At 42.4% G+C, this 21,284-nt stretch overlaps 2 protein-coding genes and 1 long non-coding RNA gene across 11 annotated transcripts; all 3 read left to right on the top strand.

Moving 5' to 3' along the window:
- Positions 1-2,130: 2,130 nt before the first annotated feature.
- LOC140579173 (uncharacterized) lies at positions 2,131-7,900 on the top strand. Of its 5 annotated transcripts, none has more exons than XR_011983343.1 (6): positions 2,131-2,373; positions 2,655-2,777; positions 3,101-3,215; positions 6,337-6,399; positions 6,770-7,102; positions 7,453-7,900. It is a non-coding gene; the product is annotated as an uncharacterized lncRNA (long non-coding RNA). The 5 variants fall into 5 exon arrangements; XR_011983341.1 differs by having other exon boundaries at positions 3,062-3,215; XR_011983340.1 differs by lacking the exon at positions 2,655-2,777.
- A 2,387-nt stretch (positions 7,901-10,287) lies between these two features.
- usf1 (upstream transcription factor 1) lies at positions 10,288-15,179 on the top strand. Of its 4 annotated transcripts, none has more exons than XM_072701066.1 (11): positions 10,288-10,357; positions 11,071-11,148; positions 11,269-11,318; positions 11,451-11,566; positions 11,800-11,913; positions 12,579-12,729; positions 12,862-12,916; positions 13,137-13,195; positions 13,393-13,487; positions 13,576-13,704; positions 13,859-15,179. In XM_072701066.1, exons 2-11 carry the CDS (start codon positions 11,141-11,143, stop codon positions 13,946-13,948), a joined length of 867 nt encoding a protein of 288 aa, XP_072557167.1. In that variant the 5' UTR covers positions 10,288-10,357; positions 11,071-11,140; the 3' UTR covers positions 13,949-15,179. The 4 variants fall into 4 exon arrangements, with proteins under 4 accessions (XP_072557167.1, XP_072557165.1, XP_072557166.1 ...); XM_072701064.1 differs by having other exon boundaries at positions 12,862-12,949; XM_072701065.1 differs by having other exon boundaries at positions 11,451-11,596.
- Positions 15,180-15,300: 121 nt separating this feature from the next.
- On the top strand, positions 15,301-21,112 carry LOC111833835 (junctional adhesion molecule A-like). Of its 2 annotated transcripts, XM_072701067.1 has the most exons (11): positions 15,301-15,487; positions 15,581-15,754; positions 18,025-18,084; positions 18,241-18,354; positions 18,529-18,669; positions 18,802-19,004; positions 19,108-19,210; positions 19,358-19,465; positions 19,573-19,585; positions 20,148-20,205; positions 20,506-21,112. In XM_072701067.1, exons 2-11 carry the CDS (start codon positions 15,712-15,714, stop codon positions 20,539-20,541), a joined length of 879 nt encoding a protein of 292 aa, XP_072557168.1. In that variant the 5' UTR covers positions 15,301-15,487; positions 15,581-15,711; the 3' UTR covers positions 20,542-21,112. The 2 variants fall into 2 exon arrangements, with proteins under 2 accessions (XP_072557168.1, XP_023648237.1); XM_023792469.2 differs by having other exon boundaries at positions 15,301-15,754.
- Positions 21,113-21,284: the final 172 nt, after the last annotated feature.

Here is a 21,284-nt window from a genome sequence, read left to right as displayed (position 1 = left end):
AAATTGTATGCAAAATACACACAGATTTCATTGAGCTTGGGGGGCTAACTTAACCCTATGTGGGAAGTGACTCTGGGGCTGTGGGAGTGTCCCATATGCTTGCTTTAACTTTGACCGGTGAAAACTACTGAAGGCACCCCCCCCCCCCCCCCCGGGCCACTGAAGTGGACCTAAGCCAGAAACCCCGCAAATTGCATTTCTGGGTAAAGGCCTGAGACAATGGCACAATGGTGGGACAAAGACCCATGAAATTAACTAGAAGTCCTATTTGTTTTGTTTATGCTATGATAAGCAAGAGCTGTTTTACTCAAAAGGCAAAGCAATAAATATAATTCCGACAATAATACAGGCAGACCATCGACATCTGTAAGGGGTTTCTAACCTCGATGAAATAGCTGTGTGTTTCATATAACTCTTTATGCTGGCATCTACAGATCAATTTCTGCATATTCAACATGATACATTTAATCCCTGGATCAATATCTCAGCAGGTCCTATGATCGCCCTGCTTACGAGTTCTCAGTTTTCTGCACTTAGTGGGGGCAGCCATGCCACCAACCTGATAAACAGACATGCGTTACTTCTGCTTTCACTTCCTCTTACTGTCTGAGTTTTCATTGGGGGATCACTCTGTATCGCTGCTCTCTGGTTATACGGCTTGCATGTTCTCCCTGTGTTGTGGCTGTAATATGGTTTATAATCCAGTGCAGTTATTAGTCCCGCAACTAATTTTCTGTGTTCCTTGAGTGTCATCACATAGCATTGTAAATCACAACCATAGATCGTAGCAAGGTTATTATCGTCAACGAAAACGAACGAAATAACGAAAACTAGAATTGAAAAAACATTTTCGTTAACTGAAATAAATAAAAACGACAATTAAAAGAAAAAACGATAACTGCCTATAACTGTATTGTGCGTTGACAAAACTAACTAAAACGTACTGAAATTATAGATGAAATGTCCTTCGTTTTCGTCTTTGTCAATTTATTTGTAAGTCGATTTATTTCGCTCTAGCAGTTTTACGTGAGCTGGCGGCACCGTCCTGCACCTCTCTGTCCGTCACTTCTCGTTTACAGTCGGCTTTTGCTCACCGCATTACCTGGAAAAATGGCGTGAGCACAGCCTTACTATGTGTGACAAGCTGCAGTGCACAGTAAAGATCAGCTAGTGTGAGCACAGCCTTACTATGTGTGACAAGCTGCAGTGCACAGTAAAGATCAGCTAGTGTGAGCACAGCCTTACTATGTGTGACAAGCTGCAGTGCACAGTAAAGATCAGCTAGTGTGAGCACAGCCTTACTATGTGTGACAAGCTTCAGTGCACAGTAAAGATCAGCTAGTGTGAGCACAGCCTTACTATGTGTGACAAGCTGCAGTGCACAGTAAAGATCAGCTAGTGTGAGCACAGCCTTACTATGTGTGACAAGCTGCAGTGCACAGTAAAGATCAGCTAGTGTGAGCACAGCCTTACTATGTGTGACAAGCTGCAGTGCACAGTAAAGATCAGCTAGTGTGAGCACAGCCTTACTATGTGTGACAAGCTGCAGTGCACAGTAAAGATCAGCTAGTGTGAGCACAGCCTTACTATGTGTGACAAGCTTCAGTGCACAGTAAAGATCAGCTAGTGTGAGCACAGCCTTACTATGTGTGACAAGCTGCAGTGCACAGTAAAGATCAGCTAGTGTGAGCACAGCCTTACTATGTGTGACAAGCTGCAGTGCACAGTAAAGATCAGCTAGTGTGAGCACAGCCTTACTATGTGTGACAAGCTGCAGTGCACAGTAAAGATCAGCTAGTGTGAGCACAGCCTTACTATGTGTGACAAGCTGCAGTGCACAGTAAAGATCAGCTAGTGTGAGCACAGCCTTACTATGTGTGACAAGCTGCAGTGCATGTTTTATCAGTCCGTGGTGACCAAGCTGAACATGCTTTTCTAGGCTGTTACCTTCTGGGGATCAATACAGGCAATGGCAAACGCTTAGTGGGTCCTGTTTGTGCTGCTGACTTTGTGTACGTATACCACACACTGGAATGGGGCTTCAAACTGGTATATGTCTTCGGTAATAACCATTTGATAAGAAATCCTATTTGGGACTTTTATTTTGAAATGTCGCACACTGTCAAAACCCAATGATCGCGTGAATGCACAACAGGAGCTGGATTATTTATTTTCATTTTTACAATTTATTAAATGTACTGATTGAATAAGCAAGGTGTGTATGTAATTTCACAAACATACAGGAATTTGGGAATGTGGTCTTTGGTCATTTTTGTTGTTTCAATAGAGTAAATACAGAGAAGACTTTTGAATGTGTGCTGAATATCAAACCCACATCTAATGTTACTCCGGTGGAGCGAGCGGTTGTGAGAGGTGAGATTATGTCCGAATCTTGGCTGGTACTGTGCTCGACCACGGTCTTATAAGGCAAATTATAGATTTATATAATCTGGTATGTAAAAGGTTGTAGTGATCGAAGCTTAATAACCCTGTTAGGTTTCTAATTGTAACTGTCACACATGATTTGTGTTATTTATATTTTCTTTTTGGTTACATAATTTAATTAGGTCAGTTTGTTTTCGGAAAATCAAACTCCGTTTCAATATTTGTTGCACCTGAAACTATTTCGTTTGCGCTCTCTTACGGACGCAAAGGGAAAAGGAGAGGGGACTCGCCAGCTAAATGCAGAAAAGAGTTTTATTTAAGTTTCACCCTTTCTGAGAATGATATATTCTGTAAGAGGACTCATTCCCTCTCGGTTGTGTGCAGCCAGCGAGGTATGTTTGAGTTTATTCATGTTTTAGTTGTACGTTTTGCTGTATTTCAAGTTTTCAATGTATGTAACGTGAATGCCTGTTCGCTGTTCTATGTGAATAGTTCGACGGTGGATATATGAAAAGAGAATCTGTCGATGCTGTTTAAAGACGGCGAAAGATTGTAAAAGAATAAATCCATCAGTAACCAGAAGAACCACGGTGTCGCGTATTCCCTGGAGGGAGTGAAACTATTTTCTGCTTTATGACTGGGTTTTTATATGATGCACGTTACATTAATTCAACAGCAACAGATAATAGACAGATGTTTGGATGTTTGGAAATAGGCCAGTCCATCGTCAGAAGTCTGGCCAGTCCTTCCACGCCCATCCGAATCAGCGCAGACCTGCCTAGACTCTGCAATTTGCTGGATTACAAGACGACTGAGGCGTATTCCTACAGGTAAGGAAAAAGGCGTTTGCGGTTCCATTCCCTGTGTCTTTTCCACATCTGAAAGCTAATTTGCGGCATACATTGTGGCATTCTGTTGTCATTTCTTTCGCAATTGATCATACACCATTTTCTGCTTCGCCCAAAGCAGCTTTAATCGCTGGTGCCGAGCTTCACCCTCAGCAGCGCAGTCGTTAGGGATACAGTATTTTAATCGATTTACTCGTGTAAATTGGTCCGATAGAAGAGGCATGTTAGTGGTAAAAAAATAACGTTTCAGTCCGCATAATTAGTGCGGCATTATCGTTTAAATTGTGTTTATTACGTAGTCTGACCTATTATTGGTAACGCTTTTATCTCGAGGGTCTTTTTATCATTTGGGTGGGCCTATATGCAAATCTAAAACAAATAAATGTCTTATTGCAGACGCCCCACTGAAGTGCTTTAACGCCCTTTAAAAATCTATTTGCCGTTAGCGGCTCTGTTCATGTAAGTATTTTTCCGTACCAGTAAATTCATTTGACAGATTAGGTCACGCACGCTTCGTTAACACAATGTTTATGTTTCATGCCTAATTATTCACTTCACTAAATGGTCGTTCAGGCGTACGAAGATAAAATAAACCTTGATAAAAATTAGTTGCTGGAACGTAGATTCTCTCAACAAGGATCCAAAAATCGACAAATATTTGGAATTGAAATGATATTTTCCCCCGATGGGAAGCTTTTTGAAAGGAGTTGACTCTGAGGTGTGTGACCTCTACCTAGCGTTATAAAAAAGTACTCAATTTTCATGCTTAAGTACATATATCACCCCAAAATGTTGTGCAAGGCATGCAGTAAAATACTACTTAAGAAGAAGTAAAAATACCTGGTTTTAAAAGTAGGCTTACTTAAGTAACAAAAGTAAAAAGTACTGTACATTTAAATCTATTGATCTTACAAAACGCAGATAATATGTGTGGCGGTGCGCATCCTGAGAGCGTCGCAGCGCAAAGTAATTCGTCATCTAGCACTGTTGTGGTTTTTCCCGCAGAATCAGGAGTCGCTTGTGTAGAATTCCAAAGTCAGTTCTTTTACGATTATTGCAACATCAGAGTTACACCCTGCAGAAGTGTATCCCATATCGAATGACACTGATTTTTTTATAGACTTTGTAATATCTCTTATCAAGATATTCGTCCCAAGCATCCTCTTTCTGGACCAATTACAATCATTGTGCTTCCTTACCAGGGCTCAGGTATTCTGCCACTCCGTGTCTTTACTATTATTCCCTGTGTTTTGGGGTCCAATTACTTCCCCGCCCCTATATGATAAGGCTGTCAATCATTTCCTTTTTTGGTCAAAGCTTCCGGAAAGCACAATCATAGCAAGATGGCCTCCACAATCATCTTTAGTCTTGGCAGGGAGCCCAAAACCGACCAAGGACATTACAGGGGAGACCTGAACAAAACCCACAGGGAGTATTGTGAGAAGCCAGGCGTCATCTTCAGTAATGACCAATGCTACTCTTGGCACTGTCAGTTGGCAATAAATCGCTTAGCTACAGAGCCAGTTATATTCCTTGCTCTTCAACATAACATTAAGACAAACGTTTAATGGGAACAGAAGAAACAGGAAGGTTGGGTACAGGGCCTGACACTGTATGCAATCTGAGTACATAACATGGTTGTGCACCATTCAGAACTGACTTTAGAATGACCTTGAAAATGAAATTCAATTCATAAAATTGGTTGAAAACACAGTGCAGAATCATAATTTGAATTTGAATATAAGGAAGTCAAATTAAAATTGAATTGATTTCGCATAAATTCATACCTAGTGTAGGTGCAGCTGTAACAGTACAGCTTAATATTTCAGTCTGAATGACACAGCATGTTAATATAAACAGCGTGCACTGAATCCCACCCCCCACGCGATCACGGCTATTTACGGCAGCAAAAAGTACCCGTCGACCGTGCCCCCCTGTTCGAGCACCTGCCTGAAAAGTCAGTGCATGTCACTGTTATTCGTAATGAAGCAGAAGTGTCATCTATAGAATAAATGATTTAACTGTGATTCTTGTACCATGGTGAAAGAGCACTTCACACAGTCATACAAGTAACCGTATCACAACCCTATCTAAAAACCCACAGGAAAAGCTGCTGCACGCAGACTCCTCACAGATGGTAACACACACAAACAGCTGAATTTGCAAAAGCCATAAATATATGCACATATATAGTTTTTTTTGGGAATAGCTGCTGATTGCAGTGTTGAATCCCCAAACCGCGGCTGAGGAGAGGTACCACACTGCACACCAAAGACACACAGTGGTGTAGAGCATGATTTGGCCAAGTGAAAGATGCGATTCTGGTGCCTACACAAGTCCTTGGGAGCTCTGAGATTTCCCCCTGAACGTTGCTGTTCTGTTCTTGTTATGTTCTTGTTAAGTTGCTTCCGGATAACACATCCCTGGTTACATTGCAAACTAATTCACAACGGATCGAACTCGCCTAGTCGATTGAATTTACATATTAATTTTAATAATTTTAATGACATATTCATTTATTGAATACTGTCACAAAACACCCTCCATAGACTAAAACCCTCTTTCTCCACTATGGAAAATAGCTGACCATTCAGTACAATCATCACCATTAATTCAGTAAATGCTCTACTGCAGCTAACTTTGAATATTGATAAAGGTTAAATATTTGATGTTTTTGGTATGTTTGCCTATGTATTGTGCATCTCTACATCCTGTTTGTTCCATCTTCATAAAGACGTAATGTAAAATAATAGTAATAAAGAAAGAAATTGCTCAAAAATCGTGATTCACATTTTGCCCAGAATCATGCAGCTCTACTCAGGTCCGCTGCATGGAATAGAGTAATGATGGTCGTGTAGAATGTACCGGAGTAAATAGTAGTGAAATGAAAGTAAAAGTACCACATTCAAAGTAAAAGTTGCAGCAACTTAAAAAATCAAGTAAAGTACAAATCTGGAAAAAAAAACTACTTAAGTACTGTAAGTGGGTATTTGTACTTTATTACTTTACACGTCTGATAATGTATTTGTATGGATCGGTTTCAGTGATGTCTTCAGTAATCTGTGATGTTATTTCCAAAACCTTACCTTTTGTGTCGTTTTAGGTTCTGAATGATCTTACATCATGGATCACTTTAGGAATATGCTGAAGGCAGCATTCTTACTCGGTAATTAAACCTCATCCCTTCCACTGGGGCTCAGGAATTGCCCATGATACGATACCGATACCCTCTACCACAAAGATACTGATTTGCTGTTAGAATGTATTGAAAATGTCGAAAGCAGTACATGTCATGTGTCTGTGTTAAATACATGCTGATGGGAGTCAGATAGATAGATGGATAGATGGATGATGGATGGATGGATAGATAGATAGATAGATAGATGGATGGATAGATAGATAGATGGATAGATAGATAGATAGATAGATGGATGGATGGATGGATGGATGGATGGATGGATAGATAGATGGATGATAGGAAATGAAACAGACAAAATCACATTCAAACAAAAAGTGCAATGTGTTGTTCATTACAGGTATGTCAGTGGCTTTGATCCCCGCAGTAACTGGGGTGCTGCAGTTTGTACCTTGCCGCACAAAGGACAACCAGCTGAGGGTGGACTGTAAATTCCCTAGTAACAACAGCAGTGCCACACCCTACTGTGAGTTTCTGCAGAATTCCAAACTGCTGGGCAGTACCGACCCCGGTGCTCGGCCAGCACCCATCCAAGGCAGGGTCAACGTGACAATGGTGACGCCCAACATGTGCCGCCTCTCAGTTGACGGGATCGATGAGAAGAAGGCCAGTACCTACACCTGCCGCGTACTGCATGGAAAGGATCAGGAGGCAAGCATGGCCTTGCACCCCAGTGAGTGAGCTTTCAGCACCACCTGCTGGAAACGTGGTGCATTACACTATCGATCTATTTTGCTTGTTGATGTAAGATATTAGGCTGTTATGCTATGATGATGTATCATTTTATGTCATGTCTCTTTTAATTCAAGCTATTTAAATTATATAAAAAACTGAATAATTATATGATGTACAAATTAATTTGTATTTCATATGGCCTCACAGGAATTGATAGCAAACTTAAATAAAAAGTATCAAATTTACTATTACCCTAACATAGTCAGATGTAACACATCCATATTAGCACAGGGCAGCGAGTTGTGTACCATTCTTCACATTGAAATTTGCCTCTGCGTCTCATTGCAGGTACGCTTCTTGCCTGTTCTGCCATCAGTGTTGTGTTTCAATTCACACCAGGCCTGCTGCGGACTATGATGTCACTTCCTCTGCTGCTGGGTTTTCTGCTTCCATATTAGCCAGTTTGGATATGACTGGCGCCATTGTTTACCTAAGCTGTTACCACAACAGACACATGAATGCTTCCCACTTTTGCCAAAAAAAAAGATATGCATGCACATAAACATCAGAAATACAATCACAATACAAGCACAATGTTTTGCTCTTCTTGTGATGAGTGTTATTTATAATTTACCTTGATATAGGCTTCACATATTTAGTATTATGTAGATAGCAGGGATAAACCAAGTGATTGAGTGTAATAGCATGATCTTGGCTGTTCAAAGTTAAGCAGAGAAGTCTGCATAGCAAAAAATGGGAATAATTAAAAGATAATAAAGGATGGATTTTTATGTCACCCGGTGTTGTGGTTTAATAGGCCTAAACGTTCCTTACTTGCATCTCGTTTTTCAACAATGCACACTTATCCAATGAAATGTTTACATCCAAAACAATGTGCATGAGGCACACTGGAAGTTCTGATAGAATGCACTCCAATTAAAAAAACAGAACAGCAGTGACTATAGGCAACTGAAGATGGTGGTGGACACATTATGAGAGCTTTCAGTGTAAAATGCTCAGTCCCAAAGAGATCCATTGTTTAAAACTTTTCTAAACTTTTATTTGCTGCATTGACTCACACTTTGGGGCGGCACAGTGCTTAGCACTGTTGCTCACACCTCTGGGACCACTGGTGCATTTCCACCAGCATGCAGGTACCGGCCCATACCTGAGCTGTATCCAGGCAATGCAGGTCCTGATTCATATCTAATAATGCAGGTGATTCAAAATTGCTTTAAGAAAATTGAAAGTAAACACAATATTCTCTTAGTATCAGGAAGCTTTGGTTTTTTACTGCACATGAGGAACAATATCGCCATTGCAGCAATAAATATAGCAAATATTTAATCCAAATCATTTGGTCGCATGAGTCATTTTGCCAAATTGGTGCCATTTCTGTCCCCAGGACATTATCTGTATAAATATGCATTAAAAGTAGCTTTATAATACATGTTATTACCAAGCAAAGTGTCCTCCACAGTATCCTCATTGCAAATTTAAGATATGTGGCTATGGTTCACTAATTTGCTAATTTTATGCTAAAACTCAGTCATACTACTTTCAGTTCTGTCATTCATATAATGAGTAACAGAACAGAAATATGAGTAACAGGACTGAAATATGAGTAACAGGACAGAAATATGAGTAACAGGACTGAAATATGAGTAACAGAACAGAAATATGAGTAACAGAACAGAAATATGAGTAACAGGACTGAAAACAGCAACAAGAGTGAGAAGTTTGGATGTAATAACCAATTTACTGAAGGTGTTGGCATTAAAAATCAATTTTACTATGTGAAAACATTACTAACAAGGAAACAATAGCCCAACATCAGTCGGAGTCAGGATGCAAGTTAGCGGTAGTGCGTGAAATAGACGAAGCGTCAATGAAAACGTGTAAAGTGATCAATGTGGGTAAACGTGTGGCTGAAGAATGACAGTCATCTGTACCCTGGTGTCAGCACAGATATAAGTGAGGTACATACTGTACATACTGTACATACTGAGGTCCATCGTATGCACAGGATTGAGGCCAATAGGTTTTTTTTGGCCATCCTGCTAATAGAATATAAGTTTGTAGTTTTTTCAACAGAATTGTTTTATGAATTTTCTGGCACGCAAAAATATTTTCAGGTTAATTTTAGTTGGTTGTCAAAGCAGATCTGAGGACTTCTGTTATATTTTCAGCTTTGTATTGCTGTTTCTCATGGAGGAAGATTGAAAAACCCATACAGAGACACATAATCCTTCTATCCCTTTCTCCATAGCCCACTCCTGACTCCCACACACAACCAAATACACAGCACAAGTGTACAGTCACACACATGCACATAAACATACATGAAAATATGGCCACAAACACTCATGCAAACTCAAACGCATGCACACCTACATACATATACTTGGACACACACACATTTGAGCCTCTTCACCACATATTGTAATATAGGTTTCTGGTTTGACTTTGATATTGGTTATGTTATGGTTTGTTCGTTCATTTGTTCGTTCTTTCGTTTTAATACTCATTGCTGTTGCTCTTTACTCATTCCTGTTACTCTCTATTCACTCAGATTACTCAGCTATTTTAAAAATAAAGTTAAAGCACATTATTTTTCAATTTTGTTTGGTCCATCATTTATCAAATAATTTTATAATTTATTTGATAACACTGAAGGTAAGGTTCCCTTTAAAAATTAATAATGGGTTTGTATTTTTTTTTTTGGACTAACACGCATATATAATGATTTTTAACAAGTTACCAATGATTTCAAATACATGCTTCATTGAGGAGAACGCGAAAGAACTAGTTGATATAATATTCAAATGACATTTAAACAGTTGCATGAGGTTTTGGTAACAGGACTGACAAAAATGCAGCCACTTTCTACAAAGCCTTGTAAAAATGAAATGATGCTGCCCGAGATTTACCAATGCACATTTTGAATATTTAAATATGCATGTTATTGGATTCAGTGTTGAATAAGATGGAAAAATGAAATTTAGATTTGAAGAGTTATTACATGCAAATGTCACCTATTCGTGGAACCGCCGCATTCATATTTTTTGTGCGACTGACAATTCCATAATATTCCTTTAATATAATTTATATATTCATGACCTACAAGACGACTTCTTCGGGAATCTGGGCGCTGCTGATCGTCGCTAAAAATATACGTCAGAAGTGATGTCTTTGTCCAATACGCATGCGCATAGCATGTTTCTGTATAAACAACTAGAAGGAATTTACAACGGTGGGTGATAGTTGTATCTTTTAACACGAATTGTGTCATATTCATTAATATTACCGTGGTGGAGCCCTTCTCGTGACACTTCGCTATAAAAATGCTAATTTATTTAAAAATCTAATGTATATAATAAGTACCTCTGCTTATCCTGATGCGTTTCCTGTTAGTCGCTTTGTTTAGTATTGTATGGCAACTCGCTGAAGCATAAGGATCTTCTGTTTTAAGCAGATGTTTTCATATAGGAAGAGTTATTTATACTGCTTGGGTACCGTTTTGTCCATTTCCTATTCATATTTTGTGGTTTTTGATTTTTCTTAATCGTTCGTGAACAGCAAAATGCCGATTTGCACTTGTGAACCGGCAGCTATAAAGTTAAGGATGCAAATGATAAAACCAGTGTTGCTAAAAGCTATAGATATATCGACCACGCGGAAATATTTAAAACAAAAATAGTTGAACTGGAATTTGCTTTTATACAGTTTGCTCGGTCCCTGTAAACTCAGACCTCCGATAAAACGTGATGTCATAACGAGTGTATCTGCGCGCTCAGATACGTTCGCTTTCATGCAAATGGAATGTAGAAATACCACGTTTTTAATCGTCATTGAAAAGTTGAGTGACAAATTCATGTTGCTATTTAAATGAAATAGTCAGCGTCTCGTGTATGTTTTTGCCTTTTGCTTTATTTGTATAGTCTCACTGCTGTTTTCGTTTCAAAGATCTGGTCGGCGAGAGACCCAAATACGTGAAGGAGAGGACGGCCTTCTCCGTTTCACATAGCCACTGGAAATGAAGGGGTGAGTTAAACGGGATACTTCTGTTAAAAAAACAAACAAAAAAAAACAGTATTTATGGCGTCATCCGTCTGATGAAACAAATTGGGTGTTCATGTTGTTTTTCATGACTTTACAATTCAGACAACAAAAAAGTCCAGACTCGGATGGGAATGTTCCTGTTATTGAAGAAGGTGAGGACATTTAATAACATAACTTATGTGAGATTATTATTATTTTCTAGGGCGGGGGGGTTCCCAAGCCTGGGTGACCTCTGATGTAAAAATGGAAACTGCTAAACTTACCAAATGCTGTTTTATATACAGGTGCTGTAGCTACTGCAGAAGACCCCTCTGCTATTGCTACTATCCAATCAGCAGCCACCTTCTCATCAGAGCAGCCAATCAAATACCTGTTCAAGACGGAGGCGGCTGGGGGGCAGGTAGGGGAGCTGTACCCTCCCATCGGGCAGGTAGGATAGGAGAGGACAGTCTGCTGACCGCCACACAGCCAGTGTGTTCCACTTCAGCCCTGCAATGTTGACAATGATCTGCATTTCCCTGGTTCATGCTGTTCTCCTTTTCCATTCCCATGTAACCATGTTTGTGGTGTGGGCGTCATTCTCAGCCGTGACTCCCTGTGTGATGTTCGTCTGTGTGTGTCTGTGTCCCACAGGTGACATACCGTGTGATCCAGGTTTCAGACGGACAGTTAGAGGGCCAGACGGACGGGGCAGCGGCTGTCAGTGTGGTTGCTGGATTTCCTGCAGCGACACAGGCTGTCACCCAGGTACTTTTGCCCAGAAGGACGTTGCTGTGCGATGCCGACTAGTCCCCTGTTACTGCTTAACATGCTCTTGAACACTGGACATAGCATTTTTACAGACCATTTCCATAATCATATTGGGTTTTTTTAAATATATAGAATTTTTATAGTATTAGGACATAGATTTTTGAAATCATGCATATAAGATTGTCATGCTTATAAGCACAGCCTTGGACTCAAAGACTGGTCATCTGCATTGCAGGCTGTGTTCTCGCAGTTATAAACACAGCCCTGGGCTCAAAGACTGGTCATCTGCATTGCAGGCCGTGTTCTCGCAGTTATAAACACAGCCTTGGGCTCAAAGACTGGTCGTCTGCATTGCAGGCCGTGTTCTCGCAGTTATAAACACAGCCTTGGGCTCAAAGACTGGTCGTCTGCATTGCAGGCCGTGTTCTCGCAGTTATAAACACAGCCCTGGGCTCACAGACTGGTCGTCTGCATTGCAGGCCGTGTTCTCGCAGTTATAAACACGGCCCTGGGCTCACAGACTGGTCGTCTGCGTTGCAGGCCGTGTTCTCGCAGTTATATACACAGCCCTGGGCTCACAGACTGGTCGTCTGCGTTGCAGGCCGTGTTCTCGCAGTTATATACACAGCCCTGGGCTCACAGACTGGTCGTCTGCGTTGCAGGCCGTGTTCTCGCAGTCTGATGCCCTCGATGGCGACAGCACTGAGACTCACTACACCTATTATCCCGCCACCATCTCTGATGGCGCGTCAGGTGCCATGGTGACCAGTGTTCAGGCCCCAGACGCCCTGCTAAGCCAGAACACACCAGCAGGTGGGGTGTTTGAAGCATATTTCTCACTGTGGTTTTCAAACAGCAAAAATATATTTTTAACGTTCAAATCTGACTAATGTGCTTCTAACCCTTTGTCATATGCAACTGACTCTGTTATCCACTGTGTTCCAGGACAGCTCTATGTGATGATGTCACCCCAGGAAGTGCTGACAGGAACCAACCAGAGGTCCATTGCGCCTCGTACACAGCCGTATAACATGTAACGTTTCCCTCTCGACGCCCAGGATACGGCACGGCAAGGCCGGCTGTCCCTTATGGAGGCTGCCACTTGATTAGCCAGTGACGCTTTTAGATTTGTGCTTCAGCCCAGTCCTGACCGCACACACAGCCCCAAGCAGTGCCTCTGCGTGTCGCATCACTCGTGCTTCCTGTTGGTTTTGTTACAGCAAATCAGAGGTGCCCCGGACTTCCCGGGATGAGAAGAGGCGTGCCCAGCACAATGAAGGTGAGCCTTACCCTTCATTGGCTACTTTTATCACCTTAAAATAACAATAATAATAATAGCAGCTACTGAAAGGTGAGATGAGATAAGATTGTTTAGTGCCACACATTGTTTTGAATGATGAAGGTCTGGGAAAATCGGGATAGTCTTCGGTGTAACTAGATGGTCTTTCAGCTGCACCAGTTTTGTTTGTCTTTCAGTTGAACGTAGAAGGAGAGACAAAATTAACAACTGGATCGTCCAGCTGTCCAAGACCATCCCCGACTGCACCATGGACTCCACCAAAACTGGCCAGGTGAGGGGCCATCTCGGAGCTTTTCGCCTCCGGTGTTCCTGGTATGTCGGTGTCTGTGGCCGGTTACTTCAGAAGGACTGTATTTCAGAGTAAGGGGGGCATCCTGTCCAAGGCGTGTGACTACATCCAGGAGCTCCGGCAGAGTAATATCCGGCTGGGAGAGGAGCTGAGCACCCTGGAGAGGCTGAGGATGGACAACCAGCTCCTGCACCAGGAGGTCTGGCTCAAAGCAACTTACATTCTAAATAATCATCTTCTTCATGGTGGCGCCTCACGGTGGTCCTTTGTGGTATATGCTTATGAGAAGGTTTTCTGATGTGGTTTCATTTTCAGACATTGCGTTTGTAAGGCCCCTCTCCGTCCTTTCACAGGTAGATGACTGGAAGTCCAAGAACCAGATTTTGAGGAACCAGCTGCGGCAGCATGGAATCGTGGGAGCGGGGGGTGCTGACCCCCAGTGAGGAAAGATCGGAGTGATGAGGACGCAGAGCATTGACCTTATCAATGGCTGGCACCGGATACCACACCGCAATCCATTAATGGAAGGTTTACCACATTTTAAGGCAAACTGAAGATTTGTCATTCCACGGAAGGCAGGAGCTATTGGCCAGAACTGCTCAAACCCGCAACAAAACAACAGGACTCAGACTCTCAGTAGTTGACCAGGGCTGCTTTGTGTAGATCCCTTGATCACTTCTAGGCAAGACCATCTGGCCAGACGTGAGTGTGAATTTATTACATACGAAACCTTTTTCCCCAGCTTCCTTTTAATGTTTTCATTAACAGTAAATATATAAGGAGAGACTTTGAATGAACTGAAGTGGCGATCAAAAGCCGCCATCGGCAATTAACTGGAAACACCGGCTTGACCATCATCCAGAATGTTTTTCAGATCGATCGGGGATTCGAATGCGGAATGTCTGCAGATTCATAACCACCTCTTCTAAACACCGGTATAAAGCATCTTCATCTCTGAGACCTCCACAGATGCAACAAAAATTGACCAAGTAGGGTCAGTATATAGTAAACACAAGTTTGTAAATTCCACGAAAGTTTTTACCTGAGCACACATAATCAGTGGTACAAGGATTTTTGGAAGTGCTCATCAACATCTGTACCTTGTATGGAAAAATACAATTTGTACAGTTAATATTGTGTGTTTCTGTCTTGTAAATTATTTTGACCGCCATTACTGGCTCAGAAGGTGTCCTTTTTCATGAGCCCTGCTCTCTGAGGAAGATTGGAGCTCAGTTTGGCAGAAGCAGCAGGTGGTTCTTCCTGTCTCCCCCCCCCCCCCCCCCGTGCATGTACATGGCTGCAAGACCGACTGATGGACTCTTATTTTAATAACTTTTAGGTGAAGCTGAAATGTAAGGAAAGACATATGAGGGAAAAATGATTTGCGATATGATTTATTATGTAACTAGGCTTCATCCCTGTTCTAGGTACTCCGCATTTTGTCTTTGCTCTGTCTAGTGGTCCGTTTTCTTATTTGCACCGTGTGCCATAACTACAGATACAAAGTTATTTATATGTTAATATTTCAACTCATTTCAACTTCTATTACCTTTTCCAAACAAAGACCCTATGACTTAAGCTTGCAAACTGGACATACATTAGCATTGCCGCCTTCCGTGTCAATAGCTGTATTGTACTTTGATCTACTTCAATAAAGATCACTTACGTTTGTTCTCTCTTTGTATTTTACGTATATCTTCCGGCACTGTTCCTTGGTATTTATTGTTCGGCCAGCGGATATACTCCACATGACACCGGACTGGCTCTTCATTTTCTTCTAATCTCCCAGTTTGGCCGCTGGTTAATCATTTTGGGTTTGGGAACGAAGACGAGCCGAAACGCGCTTGTTATACCAAAATCAGCTTCTTTACGTTATACTCAACACGTGGAAAATTATGTCAAATCAGATGAACACATTTTACTGCTGGTAGTAAATCCTATCTGTAGTAGGAAATACAATAGAGAAACAAGAAAAATATTCGGTATAACTATAGAAAACGGTAGCCCATTCTCCTTTTTAAGACGGTAGTAGTTTCTGAGCCTTTCCCGTTATTCCCCCTTTCCACCTGTGCCAGGTGGAGCGCCGGAGGGGGCGTTTATCACCGCCAGCTCACCGGGTTTCCCGCAGGTCGCGGCTGGCGGATCAGTTTCGCTCCTCCGCCGAATCGAAGTGGACAGGCAATCCCTCTCGGTTGCGCTCGCAAACATGATATTGCGCTACTTCTTTTATCTCTTTTTATCGGCCACCGGTAAGAAACATATTTCGTTATAATTCCTCGGTCTAAAACGTCCGTGTTGGTATTTCTCTTCTGTGCCGTTCACTGTGTTTAATTTGCTTTCTGGAGTTTCATGTAAGTTGGGTACTGCTTACTTAGGTCATGTTAATATGTAATGTGTTGGGTTTCAATGGATTTAAACACAATCGGTTATTTTGAACAATGTAATTGGTACTCCTTTGGAAAGAGTACATTTGCGAAAAGTTTTCAGAAATCGTTCACATTACTTTTAATAACGTTTCAAACACGCCATTGTATTTTTATTTAAGCCTAACATTCACTTCCCCGCTACCCTGATTACAGAATACCCTTATTTCCAAAATGGCGCCGGTGGGCTGCTTGATATTTACTCGTCTTTTAAGAATATTTTCCTCCTCAGAACAATCCAGTTTAAATGCAGATTATCTAAAATATGTTGCATTCATTGAATGTGCAATCTGTTGGGTAACCTAAACGGATATTTCTATATTGGCTATATTTCTTGTTCCTGTTTTTCTGGTGACCCTTGCCCACCGGAGCCTGCCCCACCTATGAATGTCTGGCAGATATGAGATAAGGGATCGAGCTGTAAGGCACTCTCCTGGTACAGGCTCTTGTTTACACTGTGAACGTCTGTGTAAGTCGGTTTTAATGAGCTTCCTTGTGTTCGGTGAGACTTGGGTCATGTTGAGAGGTGGATGTGAGTGACATCTGCCTGCAGATGGAAGGCCTGTGGGTCTCGTAACTGACTAAAGGTCTTCACAAAGCAATTCTGCATCCCTGATTCAAAAAGGACTACAGTACATGGTCACACTATACTAATCCCATGCAGCCGTCTTGGGAAGGTGACTGGTTGGGATGCAGCAATTGCATTTTCACTGGGCAGGACTGCTGGCAGTTTTATTAAAGCCTGACTTGCCAATACTGATCCCTGCTGATTTTGATTCCGACATACATTTGTCTTGTGCCTTTTAGTTACAGGATTCTCAGTTTGGAACATGCACTGAAACTAATTAATAACTTTCTTGATACAGGTGAAACCTGAATTCACTAGTAGATGTTCAATATGGGAAACATTATGCTAATTGTGTCACTTAGTTTGTTAGAGAGCTCAAAGACCCTCCCACGTCGCTTAAAGCTGTAGTTTGGGTACATTTTGGCTTCCCGATTTAATTACACCAACACCAGAGACAGAGAGTAGCTGGAATGCCTAAGAATGTCGGTCAGCTCTGTTTTTACCAAACTCAGATATTTTTCTAGAAACGCATTCAACATGCTAACTGATTTGAAGCAGCATCATCCAAGTGTGTGCTTTTGCCAGGAAATTCAGACCAAGCTAAGAAAAACTTAAGTTCACACTGCATGACTTCAGCCCTGATTTTCCTACATGCTGGTTCCAAACAAAAGCCCCGAATCAGAGTTCGATGGCCATTGTTCAAATATGCGACCGGACAGAGTCACCGATGCGTTGCAGACACCAACCGGATATCTAGCAGCATAAATATCTGGACCTGTCAGCAACTACAAATCCTGACGGTGTGAAAGGCGTTGCGACTAGCAATGAATGCGGCAATGAGCTTCAGCCTATGAGTGACTGGCAATGAGTGCGGCGATGAGCTCCAGCCAATGAGAGTGACTGGCAATGAGTGCGGCGACGAGCTTCAGCCAATGAGAGTGACTGGCAATGAGTGCGGCGACGAGCTTCAGCCAATGAGAGTGACTGGCAATGAGTGCGGCGACGAGCTTCAGCCAATGAGAGTGACTGGCAATGAGTGCGGCGACGAGCTTCAGCCAATGAGAGTGACTGGCAATGAGTGCGGCGACGAGCTTCAGCCAATGAGAGTACAAGACACGGGGTGTGGTGAAACCCAAGGAAGGGGTATAAAAAGGTGGATGTAGTTTGTTTAGAAATTGTTCTTAGTGTTCAGGGAAGAGGTAAAATTTCATTGGATTCCTCTATACGTTTCACACACTTGTGGTTTTAAATTGAGATGATGCTGCACACACTTATTCATTCAGGATTCAGACTTGCGCATATCAATCCCTTAACAAAATCAGGCTGTGTGCAACTGGGCAAATATATTGGCAGTACCAAATGTGAACAACATAATTTCAGTAACCCATGTTTAAATTGGTGTTTAGAGATTGATCTTTTTTTTAAAACTCTCACAGCAACATTAAAATCACTACTTTGATGGATCGCAATTTGTAACAGAATCGATCCCCCCCCCCTAATATTTGGCATTTTCCTCCTCTCCCCACAGCCACCTGGGCCTTCTCAGTGTCCACATCAACTCCTTCACTTAGTGTCCCAGAATACCAAGGTTTGTTACTGGTGCTTTTTCATGTTTTTTATTCTCAGTAAACCAAAACCAGTAGCTGTATAGGTTTTTCTTCAAACATGAGGCAGATGTTTTCTCTTTTCACCTTCCTCTGTTCTCTCTTCTCTTTTCACTTCTTATTGGTCTGTTTGTTCCAAGGAGCTGATTTGAAGTGCAGCTATTCTGCGGATTTTGGCACTCCACGGGTCGAATGGAAATTCAAGGATTTGCAAGGGTCTCAGGTGTTTGTCGTCTTTGACAATAATCCCACCGGTAAGCTGATGCCCTGGATAGTTTGGCCTACAGGATGCCTTCGTTCCTGTGCGTCTCAATGTGCGGGAATTAATGATTGTTGGAGCCACAGGTTTCTTCATGCAGTGCTTCTGTGTGCAGGACAAACAGGAGAGCGATGTTTGGGAGTTACTGTTTTGTCTTTGGTTTCCTCAGAAAACTACAAAAATCGAGTGCAGCTGTACAAAGACGGGCTGATGCTGAAGCAGGTTACGCGCCGAGACACCGGGGAGTACTTCTGTGAGGTGTCCTCTGGCAGCATATACGGCAGCGCTGTAATAAACCTCACTGTGGAAGGTAGGCGGTATAGAAAGGATGATGACGCTCACACGAAGGTCGCAGAACATTAGCAGATGTATACTTGGTCTTCGGCAGAAGAACGTGAGACAGGAAGGGATCTTTCTAAGACCTCTCCTCCTGTCCTTGCAGTGCCGCCTTCTGTGCCGATCTGTGGCGTCCCTTCATCTGTGACCACAGGGTCATATGTGGTGCTGACCTGCCATGACCCAGATGGATCTCCACCATCTACTTACAAATGGTTCAAAGACGAGGCCCTCCTGCCAGAAAATCCCAACATGTTCCAAGATTTCAAGAACTTCAGCTACATACTGAACCCCAAAGAGGGCACTCTGGTCAGTTTCATTGGGGCTGGGGCCCGTTCTGCTGTAGGGAGCCTATCATCTTGCTGGAGTTTTTTTGTATGTTTGCGATCCTGAGAATCTCCACCCGTTCCAGGCATTTCCATCAGTGACTAAAGCGGACACTGGCAGATATTACTGCATGGCCAGTAACGGCATAGGTCCCGTCCAGAGTTGTGCAGCCCAGATGATGGCTGTCCGTGAGTTATGGCTTCTCTCTCTCTTTGTATGGACCCTATGTTTAAGCTTATTAAATATGGAATATTGGGTCTCTGGCCTAATGTAGCCCTGAGTCTGCAGGAACAGGATGGTGTCCTGCCGTAACACATCGCTGTGCATGTGCACAGGTGATGTGAATGTGGGGGCCATCGTGGGAGGAGTCCTCGTAGCCCTGCTGCTTGTGCTGTTGCTCGGACTTGGTCTGTGGTTTGCTTTCCAAAAAGGGTACTTGTCCAGTGAGTTTTCCCGTTACCTGCACTCCGCTCTCTCTTGCATGCATGAATATGTGGATATATGTTGAAACTGACTCATCTTGGTACGTGTTTATCTTCCCTTTTAACAGAAAAAGGTGACGGGTAAGTCTCCTCTTGGTCTTAATACATGTAAAAAAAAAAAAAAAATGTTTTCCTCCTGTTGTTGCTGAATGCCTGTTAAACGCCTGGCTGCACCACGGGGCGGTCTGTGCTGTATGAGCCCTCCCCCCAGGCAGGTCTATACTGTGTCCCCAGGCCATCCTTCCCTGCGGCTGTGCCTCTATTAATCCTGCCATCGTGCATCAAGCACCCCGTGCCTGCACCGGTCTGCCGATGCATTGAGACATATATTTCAACCCCTGTATTAGCTTAGTCATTTCATCTTGTTTGTTTGACTCATCTGCCGGCCCCTGGAGGATGGGCTCCCCCTTTGGGTCTGGTTCCTCCCAAGGTTTCTTCCTCTTAGGGAGTTTTTCCTTGCCACCGTTGCCCTTGGCTTACTCACTGGGGGGTCCTTACGAGGCAGAAATGTAAAGCGCATTGAGACAATGTAATGTTGTGATAATGCGCTATATAAATAAAATTGAATTGAATTATGCAACGTCTGTACCTTTCAGGAAAATGTATTTTGGGCTGGGTTTATACCCTCTGTTTTGTTTTGTAGCAAATACAAGGCTGGGCACATTGGTCCCGTGGGAAGAGCTGTGGACAGAGAAGATGATGTAAGTATCTGGTTGACCAGTGGCCTACAGAAAGCCTGCTCTTTGTGTAAATTTGCCTAAACTTTTGCATCATTGTATTTGTATACAGTACTCTGGTGCATTTATCCCAGCCTTACTGATCTGGGGCCTGTACTATGAAGCGGGGTTACTGACTTATCGGCCACTGTTCTCTCGCTGATTGCCTTAATATCGATGTTATCTGTAGCTCATAGATCCTATATATTTACCCTGCCGCTGTTGTATTTTTCTGTCTGGTAGGAGTTGCTGCATATGATTAACTGTTTGCATTTTTTCTTTTAGGTTGATTTTAAGCAAAAGTCATCGTTTGTTGTGTGAATTCTGCTGGAATGGCATGTTGGTGTGTGTGGCGGGTGGGGGGTAATGAAGTTACTGTCATGAAGTGCAAAGCTTCACTTAAATGCTTTTACACAAAGGAGTGATTTCTGCAGATTATCCGGATCACCTCTCCATGTTAAATGGTTTACCGCAGGGTTTCTCAACCCGGTCCTCGGGGACCACCACACGGTCCATGTTTTTGCTCTCTCCCAATTCCCTGCCAATTGGGAGAGAGCAAAAACGTGGACCGTCTGGTGGTCCCCGAGGACTGGGTTGAGAAACCTTGGTTTACCGTATAATCGCCCATCAATTCATGTATAAACCTACGGTTGTATCAGTATTGGTACTGTGATGCATATTCATTGGTCCAGGCTGTTGTAATCATTAGCTGCATGGATTCCATGAGAACTGTTACTCCTACTGTGAGGGTGGTCCATCATTTCTGTAATATTTACTAGTTTTGAAACATGTCCTAAATAGTATTTAGGTGCCTGCTGCATATAAGCATTCCCTTTATTGTCATGCATAATCATGTGAGTAAATTTGAAATTTTATTAAATTGTGTTTTATTTTACTTGGTTTACTGAACACCAAAAAGTAATTTCTATTTCACTACGATTTTCTTGTATCCATTACGTGAGGGACTCTTCGTTGCATGGTAACGTTAAACGGCAGGCAAACACACAGTGAATAGTTTACAGAGAGTAAACGAGAAGGCGGACCTGGACACGCACAAAGGCTCC

Source organism: Paramormyrops kingsleyae, chromosome 17 (genome assembly GCF_048594095.1).
Source record: "Paramormyrops kingsleyae isolate MSU_618 chromosome 17, PKINGS_0.4, whole genome shotgun sequence".
In the NCBI taxonomy this organism is placed as follows: Eukaryota; Metazoa; Chordata; class Actinopteri; order Osteoglossiformes; family Mormyridae; genus Paramormyrops; species Paramormyrops kingsleyae.
This window is presented reverse-complemented; position numbering and strand designations above follow the sequence as displayed.

Excerpts from the sequence above, each read along its gene's own strand:
- usf1 (XM_072701063.1), top strand. Across the intron at positions 11,319-11,450 it reads TGTTCCTGTTATTGAAGAAG|GTGCTGTAGCTACTGCAGAA; the intron begins GTGAGGACATTT and ends TTTTATATACAG. Across the intron at positions 13,196-13,392 it reads GCGTGCCCAGCACAATGAAG|TTGAACGTAGAAGGAGAGAC; the intron begins GTGAGCCTTACC and ends TTTGTCTTTCAG.
- LOC111833835 (XM_072701067.1), top strand. The coding sequence starts at position 15,712 with ATGATATTGCGCTACTTCTTTTATCTCTTTTTATCGGCCACCG. Across the intron at positions 18,355-18,528 it reads CTTTGACAATAATCCCACCG|AAAACTACAAAAATCGAGTG; the intron begins GTAAGCTGATGC and ends TGGTTTCCTCAG. Across the intron at positions 20,206-20,505 it reads CTGTGGACAGAGAAGATGAT|GTTGATTTTAAGCAAAAGTC; the intron begins GTAAGTATCTGG and ends TTTTTCTTTTAG.